The following is a 20,462-nucleotide window of genomic DNA, read 5'->3' as shown; positions in this document are numbered from 1 at the left end:
CCGAGAAAGGATGCACCTAATCCCACCATGATTGGTCCTTAGTCACTAAACAACATAACTACAACGTTAAAAGCACCAATACGCATATGGAGTGACCAAAACGATGTCTCTTGAAAGGCTTCAAAACTTCAAAGTTGCCCTTTATTCCCCTAATTTCCAACCATACCGACCTTGAAAAGGACATAAATTTGTGTGAATCATCTTGTGTTTCTACGACAGCTAATCGATACAGCGCAATCCTCGCTTCTCGGTCGGTTTATATCTGTTGAACTTTCTCGATTTTTCATAGGTTCGTGAAACATTTTCTTCTAGAGTAAGAGCTTTTACTATGTCCATGAAATGATATAGCCCATTTGTTCTACATAAATAACTTCGGTTACGAAACCAAATAATAGAAAATAAGTACAATCATCTAACATGTCCCCACTGCTTTTATTTGCCCTGTTCTATTTATTTTATTTGTTGACACAAATCATTATTATTTTTGCTAAGAATCTAATTTCGTAACATCGGGGATTCTTATTATAAGGTGTAAACAAAATAATTTTTTATTTTATTTAATGATTGGTTATTATCCGATTTGGTAATAACAAAGGATTACGAGTAATCTGTGTCTCTCTCTCTGAAGTGCCCATTCATGGAGATATCAGTATAAACCCTTGCCGTATCGTTCAAGTTAGATCAAGTTCAAAAACGATAGAAAGCTGCAATTTCTACTAGGTCTAGAAAACTTGTGCAACTTCATTGAAATGTAGTCTTTTTCTCCAAGGTGAGTTCGATGTATAGAACTTACATTGACCCGACTTTAGTCTATTCTATCTTGGAGTAATGGAAAGACGCTTACGTTTGCGAATGAACTCGCTCAGTTTGACCTAACTTGAGACCCCATAATTTGCGCTCCAGTAGCTAGCTTCCTAGTACACTTGAGAAAGGAGCATCTCCATGTTAAGACAAGCAAAACATTTTATATATACATAGACACACTGGTATTTGGAAGTAATACAAATGAATAGGAAGATATAAATGCATGTGCGAGTGTTGTATTGTAGTATTCTCGGTGGGGTTAGAGAAAGTGCACAGCTTTTTTGGATTGTTGCTGTAATGACTTCCTTTGGAATTCTCGTCGCCTTGTAGAGAACAACAAGAACGCATATATGGAAAGAAACCACGCCTCACTCTCTCGATTGATCGAGTCGATATATTATAGAAATAAGAAATCATATAGCCTAGACAAAATTGGGATGTTGAAGCTTGTCCGTCTTTTGGAGGGACACAAAAGTTCAATGGTCTTGTACTATATATTTCCTCATCGACAGGAAAACACAAGAGCTTTTATAATTTAAACTCATATTTTTTTTATTAGTAGTTTGGGCTTGAGTTCATAAATAATTAGGGCTATATTATTTTTCCGCTTATGATTTAAGCGATATAACGAGAGTTGAGAAGTGTTAATTATAGTGAAATCATCTGCTGGACGTAGCCCTAATTTAAAGATGAATCAGGATAAACTTTGTGCGGTTTTTTCTTTCTTGCTTTAAAATTTTTTACTTCGTTGTGGTTGAATGCCGAATCATATATATATATATATATATATATATATATATATATATATATATATATATATATATATAATGGATGTTACAGATCGTCTATGTGTCGACACTTTAATAGATTTGACATGCTGGGTATTAACTAGCGAGCTAATAGTTTTTTATGTCGAGACTAACGGATGGTAAATTCTTTCGTTGCGAAAGGCATAGTAACAAGCACAAACGGACAGACAACTATAGAATTCGGAGCAGACGACGAAAGGGAAGGGGGGGAGGGGCCAACAAGGGAGGGGGATCACGTGCGGTCCAAAAAAGTCAAAACACAGAGGTTTGAAGAGGCAGGCGTATGGCTGTCGGCCACGAGGCACATTTTCTCTTTGGTAATTGTTCCTCTCTCTCTCTCTCTCTCTCCTCCCCTTAAATCCCGGGGGTCTCTCTCTAGTCACAGTTAAAGCGGGCAGAAAAGAATAATAGCACAAAATGATTTTAGTTGGATGACCAAAAGATAGAAGTTTTTCCATCTAAGCTTTCTCGCATATCCTGAATACAATCTCAGATGAACAATCGACAAAAGAGACTTTTCTTGTGTTATGTATAATCGATACTTAAAGTTTAAATTATTGCTTATAGACCATGCTCATGATATCTGTTCAATTTTAAGTTTTAGGATATATAGAGTAATTTTCGTATTTTCAAAAATTGAAGAAAGGCAACTCTTGCATAGGGTGGAGCCAAAGAAGTACAAAAAAAAAAAAAATTTGTCCTACCAAAAGTATTCCACAACAAAAAACAAGTTGAGAGACAATCTCTCTCTCTCTCTCTCTCGGGGTCTTGAAGCAGAGACTCAGTCAGAGAGATCATTACCTGGAGAAAATCCATGAGAGTTATCACCTGCAGGCGCAGAGAGTCAGAGGAGGGTGAAAGTTTTACAGAAAAGAGAGGGGGAGATGAGATGTGGAGGGAGGGCGAGGCCTTGACTTTGGAAGGGGGTGTTGACCAGATCTGTCCTCGGAAAGATCCACCCAAATTACCAACCCACAAATCAAAGTCCCTGTCTGTCAATACGTCAAACCAATATACCCCACAAGCGTGTAAAAAGATAGAGAGAGAGAGAGAGAGAGAGAGAGAGAGAGAGAGCTGAAGCCGAAGCTGCTTTTTCTGATCGTTGCGTGCGTGCATCTCTCTGAAATAACCAGTCAAATTCTCCCGCACTCCCCCACACGGACACGGTATATCGTCGTATCATAGATTAGGGTTTCCCCAAAAAGCTGAACCCTTCCACAGAGAGAGAGAGAGAGAGAGAGAGAGAGAGAGAGAGTTTTTGTTACGTTCTTGGAGACCTTCCCTTTGAATGAGGTCTTTCTTGCGTGGATCATGTTAGAATACATTTGATTGTGTCTTCTCAGTTGATAATTCGTTTGATTCTCATCAGAAAGACAAATATTTTTCTTGTTCTGTGAAAAATAAGAAAAAAAAAACCGCCATTTGAAGACCAATTGGTGATTGCGTTGAGAAAACCTCTACTAAAATATTTCGACATTGACAAAACTGCCCTTGGTCATATCGAATCTGGTAAATACATTTTGCTGTACTTTATTTCAGGTAATACACGAGAGACAAGGAGCTTATATTTACTTTAGTTGGTTGTTCACATGCAAGTCAAGAGTATTGCGTATATGCTTCTGGAGGAGTTGAATTATGTTATCCAAATTAAGTGAAGTATCACTTATATAAATTCAACTACACCTTTGAAGAAAACTTATACACGAGCATCGGCGCATGCCATATATGGCTGGGGATTTCTTTTAAAGGAAGTTTGTAATCTTTGATTTGGAGATTGCCTTTGAAGGGACAAGACAACTTTCATAAATGAAGGTATCTACATATGGAACCCAAAGATTGAGCTATATGGGCGACTGAATTAAAGGGGTTCAGATTCAATACTCAACAGCCACTATATCTTCTAGATACAGTCTTATTCAATCAAAATTGATGGCGTCCAATCAAATATTAAAGAGCAATCCTTTTGAAGACCAGCCCAACGGCTAGTTTGGAGGTGAATGAGTACAAAAGAAAATCAATAATAGTGCTGTTACGGGTACGTGATCAGAATAATTCCAAAGTTCAAAGAGCACTTCCGATTCTATACACTTGCTTTTGTGAGATTTATATTTCAATCATTGAGAGGCTTTGTATGTGTGGTTGAGAGAAGTGTGATCTATCATAGAGAGTATCATAACGTATTTTAAACCTATTCATCTAGTGAAATCCAACTTATCGGCCGTCGGCGTGGAGAGTGGACGTATGCTTCATCTAAGCCGAATCACTACAATTTTCGTGTGCAATATTCTCTATCCCTAAACTCTTGTTATTGTGTTTGATACGATATTGCATATTGGCGTTCACATTCATAAACGGTATATCTTCAGATTCTGACTTTGTGTGATATTTGATTTGATTTTTTTTTTTTGGCCGAAATTTGACTTCCTTCTTTTAATTCCGCAATTTCTAGTCAAATTCAAGTAAAATAATCTATTCACCTCCTCTAGGTGATATTGATAGATACAACAAATTCCACACGATAAAAATCTCCTATTAACAACCGACGGTGACAAGAAAATGGTTCGTCAAACATGTTCTTCCGATGTACGCTGCTCATGTGGTCCGTAATTTGGGGTTGGAACAGAATTTCAAGCTTCATTTCATTTACATAAAACTATTTTCGATATCGTGGATTATTTGTTGTTGACGGGATATTAGGAATGGAAATGTTCACCAGAAATGGAAGTTATCAACAAATGTGATGTAGTCTGCTTAAGTATCTTCAGACTTGTGTAAAGGATCATATTACTAGGTACAAATTGAGCTGCTCTTACATTTACGGCCTGTTTATTTGAAGGAAAATTGTTTTCGGGATACTGATTTTCGACTTTCTGATATTTTGATGATAGAAAACTAACAGATCTACGGAAATTTTTTTTCATATACTGAAAACAAGAAGCTTAAATTGGAGGAAAACGACTTGCACTTTTGGCAAGAAGGAAATCATTTTCCTTAAATCATCAAATAAATGAAATCTTCATATTTTCTTTGAAAAATATTTTCCTTTATCATGAACTTTTTGTCTCCTTTCTCTTAGTCTTCCAAGTGCTTAATTTTGATCCAATTTGTGACCCTTTCGTATTGTTGTATGACCATTGCTGTGGGCTTTGCTTGTGAATTTTCAAATTATTGATTGCTTCCACGGTAGTCTAACTACAGGCCCTTCGTCTGTCTTCTTCCGACGTAACGAAATTGTCCGTGCCTTTCTCAATGTTCTTGATCATCGGATTCAAAGTCGGCGTCGTCCCATGATTGTAGCACATCTTTGGAACAGAGGCTTATAAAGTAATTAATTTCCCTCGAACCAACGTGTAAATCCCGTCGATTCGACATCAGCGAACTAATCAAAGATTGTCCTTATTAAGCTGTGATTCGTGGATGGACATTGTTTCTTCACTTAGTACATCTCACCAACAACAGCGAAAGAGAGAGAGTAGCTGAGTACCTCTGCTTTTGACGTTGTTGTAAGATTTCCAACTTTTATAAAAACGCCTGAGAAATATTTTGTCTGTTCGCGAGGAGAATGAAATTGACTGCACTAACTAATTAATCAATTAAACAAAGCACTTGAATATTATAACCTACCATTTTACTTCCAGAGAAGTACGCACGGGGAGTGTCGAGAGTCAAGAAGGCTGTTTAATTTACTATTCTGGCTATTATTTCATATCGAAACATCAATAATATAATCACTTTGTTTTAAGATAATAACTGTCCTTTTGTATATAGATTATGAAAAGGCTTACTATAGTTTTTATTTGACTTACTATAGTGCAATCGCTAAAAAAATTGTTAATCCATACGTGTAATCATTGGATAATTAGCATTATGTACATATGAGAGATAAAAAACTAGAGATCTACCCTTACCAAAAAAAAAAAAAACTAGAGATATACTTGGATCATGCTATATATTCTAAAAGTTAGTTTTTCTTTAGAATACTCCATCTTTTTATCCTTAATTAACTCGTGTTTTAGTTCCCCTCTCTTTCTGCAAGTTCTTAATTTATTGCCTTGTAGAAAATGCTTAGATAAGAGGAAATGTCTCCATATTCAATGAAGGGTGTCGTTCATGAACTTCGAAGAGGACTGGTCATCGGAAACACCAAAAATAGTACTTTACTGAATCAAGGAAGCGACCCAATTGTTGCGTCTGTGTTTTTTTTTTTTTGGTCACCTGAACATGTTGCAGAAGAAGAGAATCGAAATTTGATCTTGACCGCCTTGGTAAGGGGACAGCAATGGAGAACCCTAGAAAACCCTAGAAAGTAGAAATGAGAAGAATAATGGGAATGTGCAGCTGCAGCTGGGGTTCATTTGAATCTCCGAAAGCAAGACATGATCTCTGGATTATCGTTCTTAATTGGATCTCGGAGTGATGTTTTCCGTTGGTTAAATTTTTATTGGAGCCTCAAAATATGTGTGAATGCAGCAGCTTTTGGGCTCAACAAGCAAGCAGCTTTGAGAGTCAAATGAGCTTTCAACTCAGCTTAAACGTTCTGCATTTAAGCGGGGAATGGAAGTGAGATTTATCTTCCTCAGGGTTTCAAATCATCTCTTCGGAAATCATTACGCCTCTGTTTCAGTGCAAAGAAAGCAGATTAAAATTCACTCCTCTGAAACTGCCCCTCCAAGAATACAGAAATCTAGGGAGAAACAATATATATAAACATTGTTCAGTGTTGTCAGTTTTCAGTGACATGCTTATGGAGAAGGTGATGACCTTGACCTGGCTTTTTATATATATGCGTGTTAAGGACAAAAGGCATTCCGAGGTTTTCACCCACATATGAATTATCATCCCCACTTCCGAAATCTACAACTTAAATTCTGAGTTTTCCATTTTAATGTCAACTAGCATTATTACAACCTCACATGTTTACACAAATTGTCATTTTCCTTTATGAATAAGAGACCCTAACACACTTCTCTCTATCCTACTCGTAATTGGCCAACCGCCGCTTTTCTGTCTAGCCCCGTGCTGTCCCCAATTGCCGCCAACCTCAGGCTCAAGGCTGGCGGCGGTTGCTGCCTCGTATCTGGTCCAAATAAAGGTTGGGCAACCCAATCTAGACTGGATTGGGACATCAGCGAGCATGGAGGCAGCGGCGGCGAGGGGTGGAGGGAGACAGACAAACAAATAGACAGACAGACAATTCAGTGTGTGTGTGTGTGTGTGTGTGAGGGTGGAGGAAGAGAGAGGAAGGGGAAAGAGATGGGTGTAAGGTTTGGGAGATAAATGCATCTTTTCCGTTTCGAGGAGATGCAAGTCAAAAGTTTTCAAAAGTAAGAAATTGTTCTTGATATTTAAATGTAAACTTCAAATGTATTTTTGCAATTATCCCTTTTTAATTAATTTCCTATTTTATGATGAATGAGAGCTGTGGGCGGAGGAAAATCAATATTTCGTTTAGTGTTTGTTTTGAAGAAGACAAGTGGTTCGATACGAAATCACTGAATTAAAATGTAAAGAATCATACAATACTCCGAATTAAAAATCACATGTGAGTTAAGAAAAATGAGATCACTTGTCAAAATTTTTCCGTCTTCGCCGTGCCATATGTCTGTAATTCGTAACCGGATGCCAACAAAAGAGAGGTCGCGCCTATCCATCAATTTCATCGACAAAAAATTGTACCACCCTTGAAAACATTAGAGCTCAGCACAAAAAAAAAAAAAAAATCGACCACGTGCTGGTCACTGTGTTTGCATGTGCTTGGGCCTTTAATTGCTAGGGTTTATTCATTCCACCTTCCCATGTGCAACATAGCATCCACTTTGTTTCATCATCCAATGGGTCCAAAACCCTAATTAATTATGTCGAGATACTTCGCATGAGAAGCGTCGGACAAGGAGTTCAAAAATATAAAAAAAAAATTAAAAGTATTAGTAATGATTTAAATAGGAGAAAAAGAACTAGCTAGCCGCTACTTAATAACCCTAAACGATCAAGAAAGTGGCCTAGGCTTTTGGGTTCAGACATGATGGACATGATTAATGGACCTTTAATCTTGGGTTAAACTGCTGGGCCCTTATTTATCTTGGAAATGGAGGGTCCATTTGGCATTTGCTTCCCGCTTTCTATTCTTAGATTTCTATTAGGTTCTTGATGACAATCCCTTTTCATGCACTTTCAATCCCTGCATTTCAACATGAATCTCCTTCAAACAGATCTGGCATTTTAATCTGCTATAGTAAAACCGATCTTCGGAATTTTCTTCAAGAATGAATCCCAAAAACGTGGTGGCGGAATTCTTGCGTCGGTGGCCTAGACCTGGAAACATTCCGATATTTCCACTGCGAAGCAGTTGGCATGAAGAATGATTACTAAGCTCGAAGCTCAACAAGCCACAGGCGTGACTTTGCTTTAACTACTTGATGCAATTCGAATAGAAATGGTTCATTTGGTCTACGTATCGGAACCGATAACTATAGAGATTACCCACGAGAGATCCGATTTTGACGTCGGAAATATATCCTTTCCCTCATAATACAGCTTCTGCAATTTGTTCTCCGACCCCTTAAAAGTCAAATTATGGGTCATTTCCATGTCTACTCAAAACTTTTCAGGAAGCTGACATTGAGGAAGGTCACGAAACCATCGAGACTAATACAATTCAAGCTATCTAATAGGTAGAATTCTATTGTTAAGTACAAGATAGTATATATTTTTTCTTTTCATGCCCGTAAATTTCAATAAATATTGGTAACGTCAAAAGGTTCTTGGTGAAAAAAAAAATGTTTGATGACATTTTTCTCAAGAAAAATTGGTGGTAATTTACCAAAATTTTAAAGAAAACTTTTTATAGTTTACAAGCTAGCAATTTTTGTGTAAACTTACTCACTTTTTGAATTTACTAAATCTCATAGGAAGTTACCAAATAACTTAGCGTGATTTGTCAACTTTTCTCGAATCAAACTACCAATTAGCCTTGGATTACCAGCTCTCTTTTCAATTACTTATCGGTGTTAAATTTTTTTCATAATTGATGAACTTTCTTTTTGTTGAGATTTGAGTTACCATCTTTCTCCGACAGTTCTTCGATACTTACTTTTTTCAACTGTTTTAGAACTCTACCAGCATGGAAAAGAATATCCGTTTTTTTGGAAACGTGATAGTAGAATCGCCCCTATGATAGATCACAAGTTAAAAAAAATAAATAAAAAACACCCTAATTAAATTTTAAGGCAGCCTAAACTCCTCCTCAGAGTTCCTATATATGAAAATGCAAACTTAAGGATTAGACATTGAGATCGTTGTCTGGTCAAGAGGGTGAAACAATTTAATCATTCAATTCTTCGTCCTCCCGCATTTCCAACGTTAGTGATCTCTCTCTTTAGTTCCATTTAGGAAATTAGCTTCGGTCCCACGATGATCATGCTTAAAGCGGAGGAACCCTCACGAGTTATGTCACCAAAACACGTGCAGAGGCCACCATTCGCACCACCAGTTTTATTAATCAAATGTTCTGCTTGCGGACACACCTGGTAAGCCAAGTAAAGTACAAGGAAAAAGCAGAATGAGAGATGTGGACGGTCTTGTAATCATGTGCTTGAAGCCTTCTGAACTGGTGAAGATGACCATGTCCCAAGCAAAGGGCACTTAGACGTTTCTGTATAATTGAAACAAAGTGGCCGAGTTAAGATATTTACTGGAATCGTGTGGCAGGAAGCTAAGGTTAATTAAATGCCGATTTTGATGGTCGCAAGTGAATAATGTTTCCATCGAATAGGGCCGGTCGGGTTAGCGATAGTTGCCATGGGAGCAGAGCGCCGCAGCCCTCTGCAACAGTCGGCAAAGGCCCAAGGACCCTCGCTGGGTGGCTGGAGAGGGACCGTCAACCCTCGCCGTCACTTCCAGAAAAAAAACAAAACAAAAAGAAAAGAAAACATAGAAAAATTAATAATTTGAAAAATATGAAAATATTAATACGAATTGTCCTCATTGGCACCGGCCATGCCACGTAAGATAGCCAACTTTTGCGTCAATGATTTTCGGCCAAAATTGGCCGAATGGATTCAATTGGCAAAACTTGAAAATGTTTATGACTCAATTAGCAAAATTAAAATGTTTAAGGCTAAATTGATAAAAATACAATATGTTTAGAACTTTTTGGACAAATTTTCCTGTTCTTTTCCAATATTACAAAGAGATGGAAGGAGTGGCCAATTTGATACATCATATATAAGCAAAAGGAGAATGCTTCCCTGACAGTCTGACCGCATCGTCGGTTATTTCTTACCATAGATCCACACACCATCACCGTGTGTTTTGCATAAAGCACTCATTAATTGGAACATTATGGGATCAGAAATAATAACGGTATCATCAGACTATCAGTCTGTCAGGCTAGCGGCTTCCTAAGCAAAATAAGTACATGAAAAGGATCATCTTTTGTTCATTCCCAAGGCTCAATCATTGCATCTCAATTGACAAGTGCTTAGAGTTACCTTAGCAACACGCAAACTTCCAATTCCTTGTTGTGCCATTCTTGCTAAGTTTAAGAACTTGTCGAGAATGATTGGTTTTTTTATCCTTGATTTACTTGTGGTGATACATACCACTTGCTTGATGTGGACAAACACAAACCCTAGCTCTTTCCCAGTATTAACATCAAGGAGAGTTTCAATGGATCCTCCCAAGTACTATTAAAAATTTTAAAAACGCCCCTCATGAATTACCCTTGTTTTGACTTTTTCTTCCTGGTCTTTCCATATTTTGTCTTGGCCCAGCATTTTAATTTAATCCCTCGAGAAAGCTGGTCTTTTGACGCCAACCCATGAACCAAGAATATCCTTCCAGTGATAAGATCAATAACTGGCGTTGAATGTGACATTTAAATATTATCTTAGGTGAAAATATGTCGATAGTCACTAAGTAATGAACTGAACATCTTGTGTCTCAATTTGACCCCCGCACTTGCCAGAGAGTTTCTGAAGGTCAATGGCTTGAGTAATATAAAAACATCTGCTGCTTATCTCGTTCACTATTGTCTTTTGCTCAGTTTTGACTGGTGAGCTCATCTGCGTTGTAAATCCAGGTGGTTGGGGCCCCAAAGACGGTGTTACCTGCGAATCTTGTCGGGAAGCGACGTTAAAAAGAAGACAAAGAAGTGAAATAATAAAAAAAAAGGAGACTGGGGTTTTTTCTCGGTGAATTCGTAGGCGAAGAACGCTATGTCTCCTCAACAGGTTGTTTCTTGAACTTTTCTTGATTGGGCTCGTTTTTCCCGTGCAGAATAATGAACCCTAGACTATCTTGCTCTGAATGATTGAGGCAGGCTGTTGCCTTTTCACAGCCGTAGAGACTTTTGTCCAAGAAGCTGCAGCTTTTGTAGCTTTCCCTAGCTATAAACGTGACAAAAAAGAAGGAAGAGCCGAGCGAGGAAGCATATAATCATGCGAGATAGATTAGCAATTACACCTGTTATTAATTATTCAATTACTAGTGTATTGGAGGAGCAAGAAGACAAATCATAAGAAGATTACCGTCAATCATCTTCTAGTGTTTTTGTCCCTAGCAAAGTAGATAAATGGGATTGAGTTTTGGCTGGCAGAACTATTAATAATGTCGAACAATCCAAATGATTGCAATAATATTCTCTATCGAAGTAAATTCCAAGAAATTACTTTTGGAATGAACGATACGGTAAGATAGTTGTGGTGGACACGATACGGATCAAGTGAATAAAAAATTCGCTAAGGATCCTAGGGAAGCAAAGATCTGTGTGCTCTATGGGTGGATAGTGAAATCATTTCTTCTTTTTGTAAGGAAAGATACAAAGTCATATCTTCTCGATCGTGCAGTAACCAAAGTTGGGTTTCTTGCTAGAAACAAAACCAAATTGCTAAGCCTAAACGTTTACAAAATCGAATGTGGAGCGAAACCGCACACATGCATGAGGTAAACTTGATGAACCGCAAAATTTATTTTGAAGGAAGTGTTGTGATCTTCTTGCACTAGTTAATGAAAAGATAAAGGAAGATCTTGTTCCTGCTTTGTCAAGACTCTAGCTTGCATGAGGGAGCTGATTGATAGAGAACATGCCCCTTAACCCAAAATCACAAGGGATTACATGAGTCGGGGTGGCTCCGACTCGACGAGGAATCGGACTTTTGCTTAAGCACAAACTTCATGAAATTATATTGTTGGGTAAATAATAAACTAGAGGCAAAGTTTAGCCTAACATAGAAGAAACGAGGTTCAGTTCTTAAACAATTTAGCTCTTTGCTATAGCAATTTATTATATTAATTGACTATTCGCTAAGTCACTAAAACCCTTTCACATATGGTAAGTTTCCAAGAATTTTTAATTAAGTTATGACACAAGATGAGATCATTGAACAAGTAATTAGAAGGGCGTTGGGGCCGAAGTAAGTCCCCTTTGTCCTTGCATGAATGAAAGAGATGACTAGTTTTTTTTTTTTTTGGTCGAAAAGAGATGACTAGTTGAGTTGGACATGTTAATTGAATTGCCAGCCCATGCTAAAAATCAACTGCTTCCGACAAAAACCTTGTGTGCATCTAGAGTCAGGCTTCACTTTGTCTCCACTAAACCTCGTTCTTTTGTCCATTCACCATTTAGTATTTAACCTCTTCTCCTTCACTCCCCGTCCTCATAAATTCAAGAACCTGCGACTATGGGAATTGATCTTGATGACCTTGTCTCCTTGACGTCCCAGGCTCACAAGTTGGCTCAACCTCAAGAGACCCAACACCAAAATCAAGCAACCAACCCTTGCCCGAGCTTGAAGAACCGCTCATGGATGTGGAACGCTAATCAACCCCCAGAAGACGACGACTCGTGGGAGGTCAAGGCTTTCGCGGAGGACACCAGGAACATGATGGGCGCGACTTGGCCGCCGAGGTCTTACACTTGCACTTTCTGCAGGAGAGAGTTCCGTTCCGCGCAGGCGCTTGGAGGACACATGAACGTGCACCGGAGGGATCGAGCCAGGCTCCACCAGTCGCACTCATGCCAGTCTTCCGCAGCTCCACCGCTCATGATCCGGGCCGATGAGTTTGTTGCCAATGGAGGGCTGTGCTTTCTGTACCAATTACCTAGCCCTAATGGCATCTTCAACACTTCATCGTCACCTTCCACTCTCCTCTCAATCTCACCTTATCCACCTAGCAACAACAGTTTCCCATCTCCTTCCCAAAGTTACTCCAAAAGATATGAAACTGCAGGTTCTAAGTCACCTAAGGTCGATGACACCAGCAACAACTCCGAGGACTCTGCCATGGACGGGCTTGATTTGGAGCTTCGACTAGGACATGGACCAGCGGTATCTCCACAGTAGAAAGAATCTATACAGATGGACTTCGACTGTCTTTATTCATTGCAGTTCGAGGAATATAGAAGAGAGGAGAAGTGCGAGAGATGAAAAGGTCTCTTTTACGAAGACTTATGTGGCAACCTTTGGCTTTGCTCCGTTATGGTTTTGCACATTTACATTTTTTGTGTGACGAGTGTGATGATAGTGCGGTTTCACTAGAGAGTGACAAGGTGTGTCCTAAAGCTATAAGTGTACATTAATGAAATCAAAGTTTGGACTATAAAATATCGACAAAGTTTGAACGCGATACTATCTCAAAGTTTGGATACACTGTGTCATAAGCTCTTCGATAGATTCAATCTATCATTTCATTTGCACGTTGTGGACATATGTGTGCAGAATAAAAGAGAGCTAGTTCTTCGTAGAAAACATCAGGTGCTTATATAAAGAAATAATCAACTTTGGATTTATAAATCTCTAACGAGGCTAAGCTAGACAAATTTGAAACTATTTGTGTACAACATACGCAAATAGAAAGATAAGATTATTATAAAAATAAAAATAAAAAGCCATAGCTAGTGTCTGTACTTCAAAGGGTTTGCTTCCCTTCTTTGTGTTTTGAGAAGATTTCATGTGTATGGCAAACTTAGGGTTTGCTTCCAACATCCATCCTCTGATCTTTTACAGATTAAAAAAAAAAAGTGATTGGCGTAGTCAATGGATATGTAAAGCTTTCACTTAGGCCAACTTTAGGACCCAATTAGAGTTCGGTTGACCTTCCTGACCCACGACCAACTTCATGGCCGAAAACATTTTTTTGAGACCCGCCCACGAATCAAGTACAGTACGTGATACTTGATGCTGGCGAGCAGGAGTGATTGGTTCCCAGACCGGAACACGAAACCTTTTACTTTGGAGATCCCAATTCGAAAAAAAAAAAATTTGAAAAGGAGAATTGAATCGGTTATACTTAGAACCAGCTGAAACCAAACCGATTATACTTGAAACCAGGGTAGAACACCTGGTTTACCTCGTAAGAGTCGCATAATGTGTTTTAAATATATTATTTTCTTAGCCTGTGATTAGTAAAGTCTTGTCAGTTTGAGGGGTCTTGTGTGTCTATTTCAAACTGGATCTTGGTTGGCTCGAAGGCCAGTTTGGTCTGGTTGTCGTGTTGAATTGGTCCAGTTGCTCAGCCCTATAGACGTCTGCCTTGTCTGGAGAGGTCACGCCGCTTAAGAAGATCCAGAATACCAAAACCAGTTCAGCTAAGTTTCCTTAAATTCGGAAAGGGAAAAAGCCATAAAAAACCTTAAACTATACCAGCTGTGACACATTTACCCCAAACTTTTCCTTGCGGCACAAAAAACCCTAAACTTGCACGCATATGATACATTTACCCCACACTTGTGCTTATGTGACACATTTATTCCAAAAATTTTTGTTGTGACACTAAAAACTCCAAACTTATATTCATGTGACCCATTTATCCCAAATTTTGAGGTAAATGTGCCACATGAATATAAGTTTAGAATTTTTGATGTCACAAAAAATATTTTGAGGTAAATATGTCACACGGGTATAAGTTTAGGATTTTCAATGTCACAAGAAAAAATTAGGAGTAAATGTGTCACATGACTAAAAGTCTGAGATTTTTGTTCACAAAAAAAAAATTTGAAGTAAATGTGTCACAGTTGACATAGTTCAAGATTTTTGGTGGTTTTTTCCCATTCAGAAAAGGCCGAACCAGATGGGCAAATAACTATCCGCTTTCGAAGAATGCTAAATCCCTGAGACCTGAAACTGGATCTGATGCAAAGAAGCTTCAGTTGAACATTGAAAGGAAAATGAAAGCGAGAAAGAGGGGAAGATGACATAGACAGACATTCATCTACAGAACTTGAAGAAGCAACGAGTAAACCTCAACTTGTTTACTCCAACCAGGGAAAAAGAAAAGCCTCTACTTATTTACAAAATGCAGTCGAACTAGGATCCGCATTCTTGCGAGTCAAAAATGCTGGAAAGACTGTACAAACTCATGAATCAAACAGAAGGCGACGTCTTGCAGATTTGGAAAAGCTAGAGCTCGAGCCTCTACTCTTTTTCTTTGATGAGCCATCCCCAAAGCTCTTGGAGTCGTTGACTATGTCATCAGCTGCTTTTGCCTGGTACAGAACCTTGGCGGACCGATAGAACTCGGTAATACTTAGCTGGACGCCTTTGGACTTTGTTAATTCCGATTCTGTCCCTTCAGGGGTCATGCTTGCACTCTTTCCTCTTTTTGATTCTTTTAGCTCCTGCTTGGCACATATAAAGTACGTGAGTACGTCGATAATCCATCATCAGAAAGACAAACTTTGATAAAGCTCAGACCAAGAAAATTAATGAACCAAGTGCTAACTCACAGGGTCATGAGCCACTGACCATTCCAAATAACCTATGCGACAGGTAGAAACACAGCCTTAAATGAGCCTATTTGTGTCGTAAACCAATAAATGCAATGACTCATCCAGTACTGCTTCTGTATTTGAGGGCATCCTGTTAATGCTTCTATTATGAATTAATCATGTCTTACTCTGCATCGATCAGTTCAGAGAATGGGTGGTCAAATTCTCATCTTTCCTCTAATCCCTTAGTCGAAATTGTAGATTACATGGGCCATTGTTTTCAATCCCTCATTGCTTATCCTCAACAGAAAAAATACCATAAAGCGGAATACCTGATTCCTGGCTAAGATGAGGAATAGACAAACCAAACAAATCAATGACTTACCTTTTCTTTCAAAAATCTATCAACTTCTTCTGGAAAAGCAGCTCTAACAAGTTCTATGTCCTCATCCGTCAACAAAAACCAAGTTCCATCAACAACCTGAATTTGGGGGACCTCAGACTCCTCCAAGATATCATCCCGATCATCAATATCAATGACCCCATGTGGCCGAGAACCAGCCGGATCATCAGAGATTTCATGCACAGCGCCTCCAGATGCATGACCAGCTTTCTTCCACTTGACCACAAAAAGTTGATATCCATATCGCGTCTTCATGCGGTGGATGGAGTCAAACTCATACTGATCGCAGAGCAACTCATCTGCTGTATTTGTGGCCATGTTTCTTAGATATATAGTGGACATCATTGGAACCAATTTCTGGCGTATGTAGGATGGTTCCCAGCGTTGATGGAAAGCTAAGAAATCAACCAGCATTTCAGATTGTGGCCTATTCCATGATATACGTGGTCCACCGCTCCCTGTCGAAAAGCTGAAAGAACTCAAGGATAGAAGAGAAGTACATTCTGAATTGTTTCTGAAATGAAGTAAAGTAAAAGCCATAACGCCATAAACAGGCAACATCAATATCTGAACTTGTCTATCCCACAAGAATTACTTACCAAAGCTCGATTACTTGTCTGAACACAGTTCAGTCCATAATATAAGCTCAATCCCAAACACAGTTAAGTGCTAAAGATAAGTACTCGCAAACCTACCATCGAAGTATCCATGATTCGTGGACAAATACATTGTGATTATCTCGTTGTTTGGGAAATTTGGCTCCAACGTGATCCTTTCACAAACTTTTATTCGCCAACTTTCGTGCTTCTTCTGTTCCTTCCTTTTCCTGTCCTACACAATGCATTTGCTTCCTGTCAGAATAGTAGCAAAGCATTCCACTAGGCGCACGGTGAACTTCATTAAGGATACAACTCCAAACTATTTAACCCAGGGAAGATATAGAAATTGATCTGTGTATATTACCATATTACATGAGGAGCAGTCACATTTAAATCTATCAGGCTTTTTCAGGCAACCTGCATCATCACCGGTAATACAATTAGCACAAGAGAACTTGAAGTGATCTCTTTTGCTCCCTGGATGCCCACAGAAAGAGCAGTGAGATTGTCTTTGCTTTGGTGTGATGCTATCTGATCCATGTAGAGGATCATCAGCAGACCCAGCCTTCCCTTCACACAGCATCTTTTCACCATTTCCAATTTCCTTTAAACTGCAAGGACAATCGCCTTCAGTCACTGAATCCATTGATTACTCCGACTACAATATACATACATATTTTGTCCACACCTTGTGTTTGCCTTTGATTGCATTGTAAGATTTTTTTTAGTCAATCTATGAAGATACAGTTAATGACATTTTTCACACCTTAGCAATACCCCTGTTTTCAACAATTTAGTGGATATATGGCCAAGAAAAACAATCTACTTCAAATCCCCCACTCTCCCATTTCTCAAATTAGACGGAGAACCACCAACCAAACCTAGACAACGCAAACGAGGAAGAAGAAACTCATGCTTGATAAGCAGGATCCTCTAATTCCAACTATTTTATCTATTAACTTTTTTCAGGTAAGCTTTTCTGTCCTTTTCTTATGCGAGTATCTCAGTCTTTTTAAACTCTTCAATTCAATCATGATCAGTCCAACGACATCAACTTGGACATGAAGTCACGCAAATATCAGCCACTTTGACAAATTTGCGTTTCTTTTACAATATGCTTTGTTTGATCATGAAGATAGGTCCATAGGGTGCAGAGGGGCAGGGTCGTCACAGTAGTACTTCATCTTACAAACATATTTTTTAATGGCGAAATCTTCATCCAAACAACATTCAAGAAAAGCATGAATAAACCTCTAGGATAAACCTGTTTAGTATCTCTTCTTCACTAAAAGTTTTGACAAAGCGAAGAGCTTTGTCTACTCCAATTCCCTGTACCCCCCGTAAATCATGATCGTTGCCAACAAGTAGAGCGATGGCTATAAAATGATTCCTCCTCAACCCCAGACCATCTTCAATATCTGAGATATGATAGCATTCAAAGGGTTCCTGCATGCAACAAGATATTCATATTTGCCTCAAAACAACTAAAGCCCATATCAGCACCTTAAAGATGGCAATGACTGTTACCCAACAGTACTAAGCAAAATTCTTGCACATTAGGCCTTGTCTTCCTGAACTTCTCCCTGTTTGGAGATGTAAATAAACTTTCAAATATCATTCGAGTTTCCTAACATCACCCCAAAATTTAACCCACATTCTTTACATTTACCTCCTAGATTCACGTATCTAAATTGCACCTCAATGAAAAGCTATCCTTATTGTCCGACAAACATTATGATGTACTCTCAGGCTTCCACATTGAGGAGCAAGTTAGATATATGTATCTTCAATCCAATATATTGTCCGACAAACATTACCTGCTGAAGCTACATATATCTTCAATACAATATATCAAAAAAACAGTATAAAGTTGGACTATGCAAACCATCTTTCGGGATTTTGATGCATAAGAAAGATCATAATTAAACTATTAGAAGAATCCACAGCTAGGCAGGTATAAATGGTATGGCACAAATTTCTCCAGAAAGAACATTGTGTAAAAGACAACTAAGTCTAATGACAGGAGAAAACGTGCAGCAACTTACTCTGGAATTAGGATGGATGCATTTAATCACACAACTTGACCCAAATAGAAATGCATCGCTATCAGCCGTGATACAAGCATCTACATGGCCCTCATAGTTTAACTGCGCGCACAGTGCCTCAGCCTCACCTCTTGCTTCTAGCACAGGCATACCAAGCAGTTCCAGAAGTTCCTACAGAAATAGAAGTGCACAGACAGATAAAGAATTCGAACAATTGTCAAAAAAGAACCATTATAATGGATCGACATCCCTAATCTTAAGCAAGCACCCCAAATTTATCAGGAATGCTGTTTGGCAACAAATTCAGCGACGTAATAGGTCAAGGGCTCAAAACTGAAACTTACCACACACTCTTTTACACATTTCCTAAATGCCTGGTTTCTCTCTACCAAAACACCATCCTCAGGCGCCGGCAAACTTGACAAATCAAGCCCAAAAGCTTGGAAAAACCTCCCGATCCTCGCCTGAGATTTTAGTGGAGAAGGAGTGCCATCGACCACAAAGACAGGAAAAGCTCCAAACTACACAAGTCTGAAGCTTGTCAAATTAATGCCAAATTAAAGCTAATGCATACTCGACTGTTAGGAAAAACAAAATTAAAAAAAATGCTCAGTCTGAAGCAAATGCACAGATCAGCAATTGTGATCAGTGCTTGCAACTACAAAAAGCAAGAAACAATCGTAGCCTCGAAGCAACTAAGCCATAAAAAGGTACAGTTAAATCACAATGAACGCCAAAATTCTGCAGAAACCACAACTTCGATTCTAAAACCATTTCCTCATCTTACGAGCAATCAAACAGACCAAAGTGAACGAAAAAACCGAAGATGAGGCTCGACCAACAAAATTCATTATTCTAGCCGAACTCATTCCGTACAGAACAATACACAAACCAAAAGGTGTTTTTTTTTTCCACAGAAAGAGACGCGGGCATACGTACTTCTACCCTCAAGAACAGAGTTGCCACAAATGCTGCAACAACACACACCTTGGAAAAGAGATTGATCGTGCGGAAGAAGGTGAGCCTCAGATGCGGGTTACGAGCAAAAGACTTCTTCTTGATCGCAGTCTCGTGTTGGACGATCCAGAACGACAGGTCCACCGCGACGCGTTTGCTCCTCAGATAATCGCAACGTTCGTGTCGGGCGTAAGGTTTGAGCAAGTCCCAGAAGTGACCTCCCACGCCCATTGCTCCGGATGGAGCTAAATTTTCGATTTTGACGAGGTGGGCGACGAGACAAGAGGCCTCATGCGGTCAATTTGCACCGCAGGTCGAAGAAGCGAGAACGAACGCAGGGACTGAGCGAGAGAGTGAAGACGGCCGGTGGTCGGACGTTATTGCGCCGTTGCCGGTGAAGCCATCATCCCCAAAGAGAGTTGCGAGTAATAAGGCCTGGGCCTTTGGGAAGCCCAAAGCTGCTCCGTCTTAGCCATTCCCGTTCCTTTTTTGACCCCCCAAAAAAAAAAAGTCAACCCCTTCCCCTTTTCGGACTATTAGAAAATAATTTAGAAGAATTATTTTCAGCCACTCTGATTGGGAGACATTGTGCTTCGAATTTGAAATTTGTACATCCAAATCAAGCGCTGAACTGCTCAATCAATCATTTGAGATGATTATGCTTTCGATCTTTGTATACGATTGCTTTTGTACATTTATTGATTTCGGATGTACGGTTGATCACGAATTAGTAAAATTAACCGCGCCACGCGACTCATCCACCGCATGAAATGTGACGAATTAACAGTTAGCCCATATGTCATGGACAACATCAGCAATGCATTATAAGGCATTAGCATAATTCCGCGGAACCACTCGGTAAATACCCATTTCAAGTTTCAATGAATAAAATCCATACTTTGATAAAACTTTGTCGACCTATGGGCAGATTTATTTAAAAAAAATTTATAGTGAGATGAACCTTATAAAAAAAATAAAAAAATCAGTCCATAATCCAACCACCGAAAACATGAAAATTTATGGGCCATACCAATCCTTAGACATGGCGCATTTGCCAGTATCGCGATGCCATAAGCAACAAGAACCATAAAGGAACCCAAAGCGTGAGCCAGCCGACAATTGTGCAGCGTTTTGCGATCC

The 20,462-nt window shown here is 39.1% G+C and overlaps 2 protein-coding genes across 3 annotated transcripts; one reads left to right on the top strand and one right to left on the bottom strand.

Annotated features, from left to right (window-relative positions):
• The first annotated feature begins 12,292 nt into the window (after positions 1–12,292).
• On the top strand, positions 12,293–12,955 carry LOC115743040 (transcriptional regulator SUPERMAN-like). Its single transcript, XM_030677628.1, has one exon. The coding sequence runs from the start codon at positions 12,293–12,295 to the stop codon at positions 12,953–12,955; it is 663 nt and encodes a 220-aa protein (XP_030533488.1).
• Positions 12,956–14,779: 1,824 nt separating this feature from the next.
• LOC115743190 (flap endonuclease GEN-like 1) lies at positions 14,780–19,713 on the bottom strand. 2 transcript variants are annotated; one of them, XM_048276278.1, is made up of 8 exons: positions 19,305–19,713; positions 18,710–18,886; positions 18,366–18,536; positions 17,585–17,766; positions 16,685–16,931; positions 16,417–16,552; positions 15,704–16,179; positions 14,780–15,228 (listed from the first exon to the last, which is right to left on the bottom strand). In XM_048276278.1, exons 1-8 carry the CDS (start codon positions 19,551–19,553, stop codon positions 14,968–14,970), a joined length of 1,899 nt encoding a protein of 632 aa, XP_048132235.1. In that variant the 5' UTR covers positions 19,554–19,713; the 3' UTR covers positions 14,780–14,967. The 2 variants fall into 2 exon arrangements, with proteins under 2 accessions (XP_048132235.1, XP_030533748.1); XM_030677888.2 differs by having other exon boundaries at positions 19,353–19,711.
• Positions 19,714–20,462: the final 749 nt, after the last annotated feature.

Source organism: Rhodamnia argentea, chromosome 3, assembly GCF_020921035.1.
Source record: "Rhodamnia argentea isolate NSW1041297 chromosome 3, ASM2092103v1, whole genome shotgun sequence".
Taxonomy (NCBI): domain Eukaryota; kingdom Viridiplantae; phylum Streptophyta; class Magnoliopsida; order Myrtales; family Myrtaceae; genus Rhodamnia; species Rhodamnia argentea.
The sequence above is the reverse complement of the archived record's forward strand: the minus strand, read 5'-3'. Positions and strand labels throughout refer to the sequence as shown.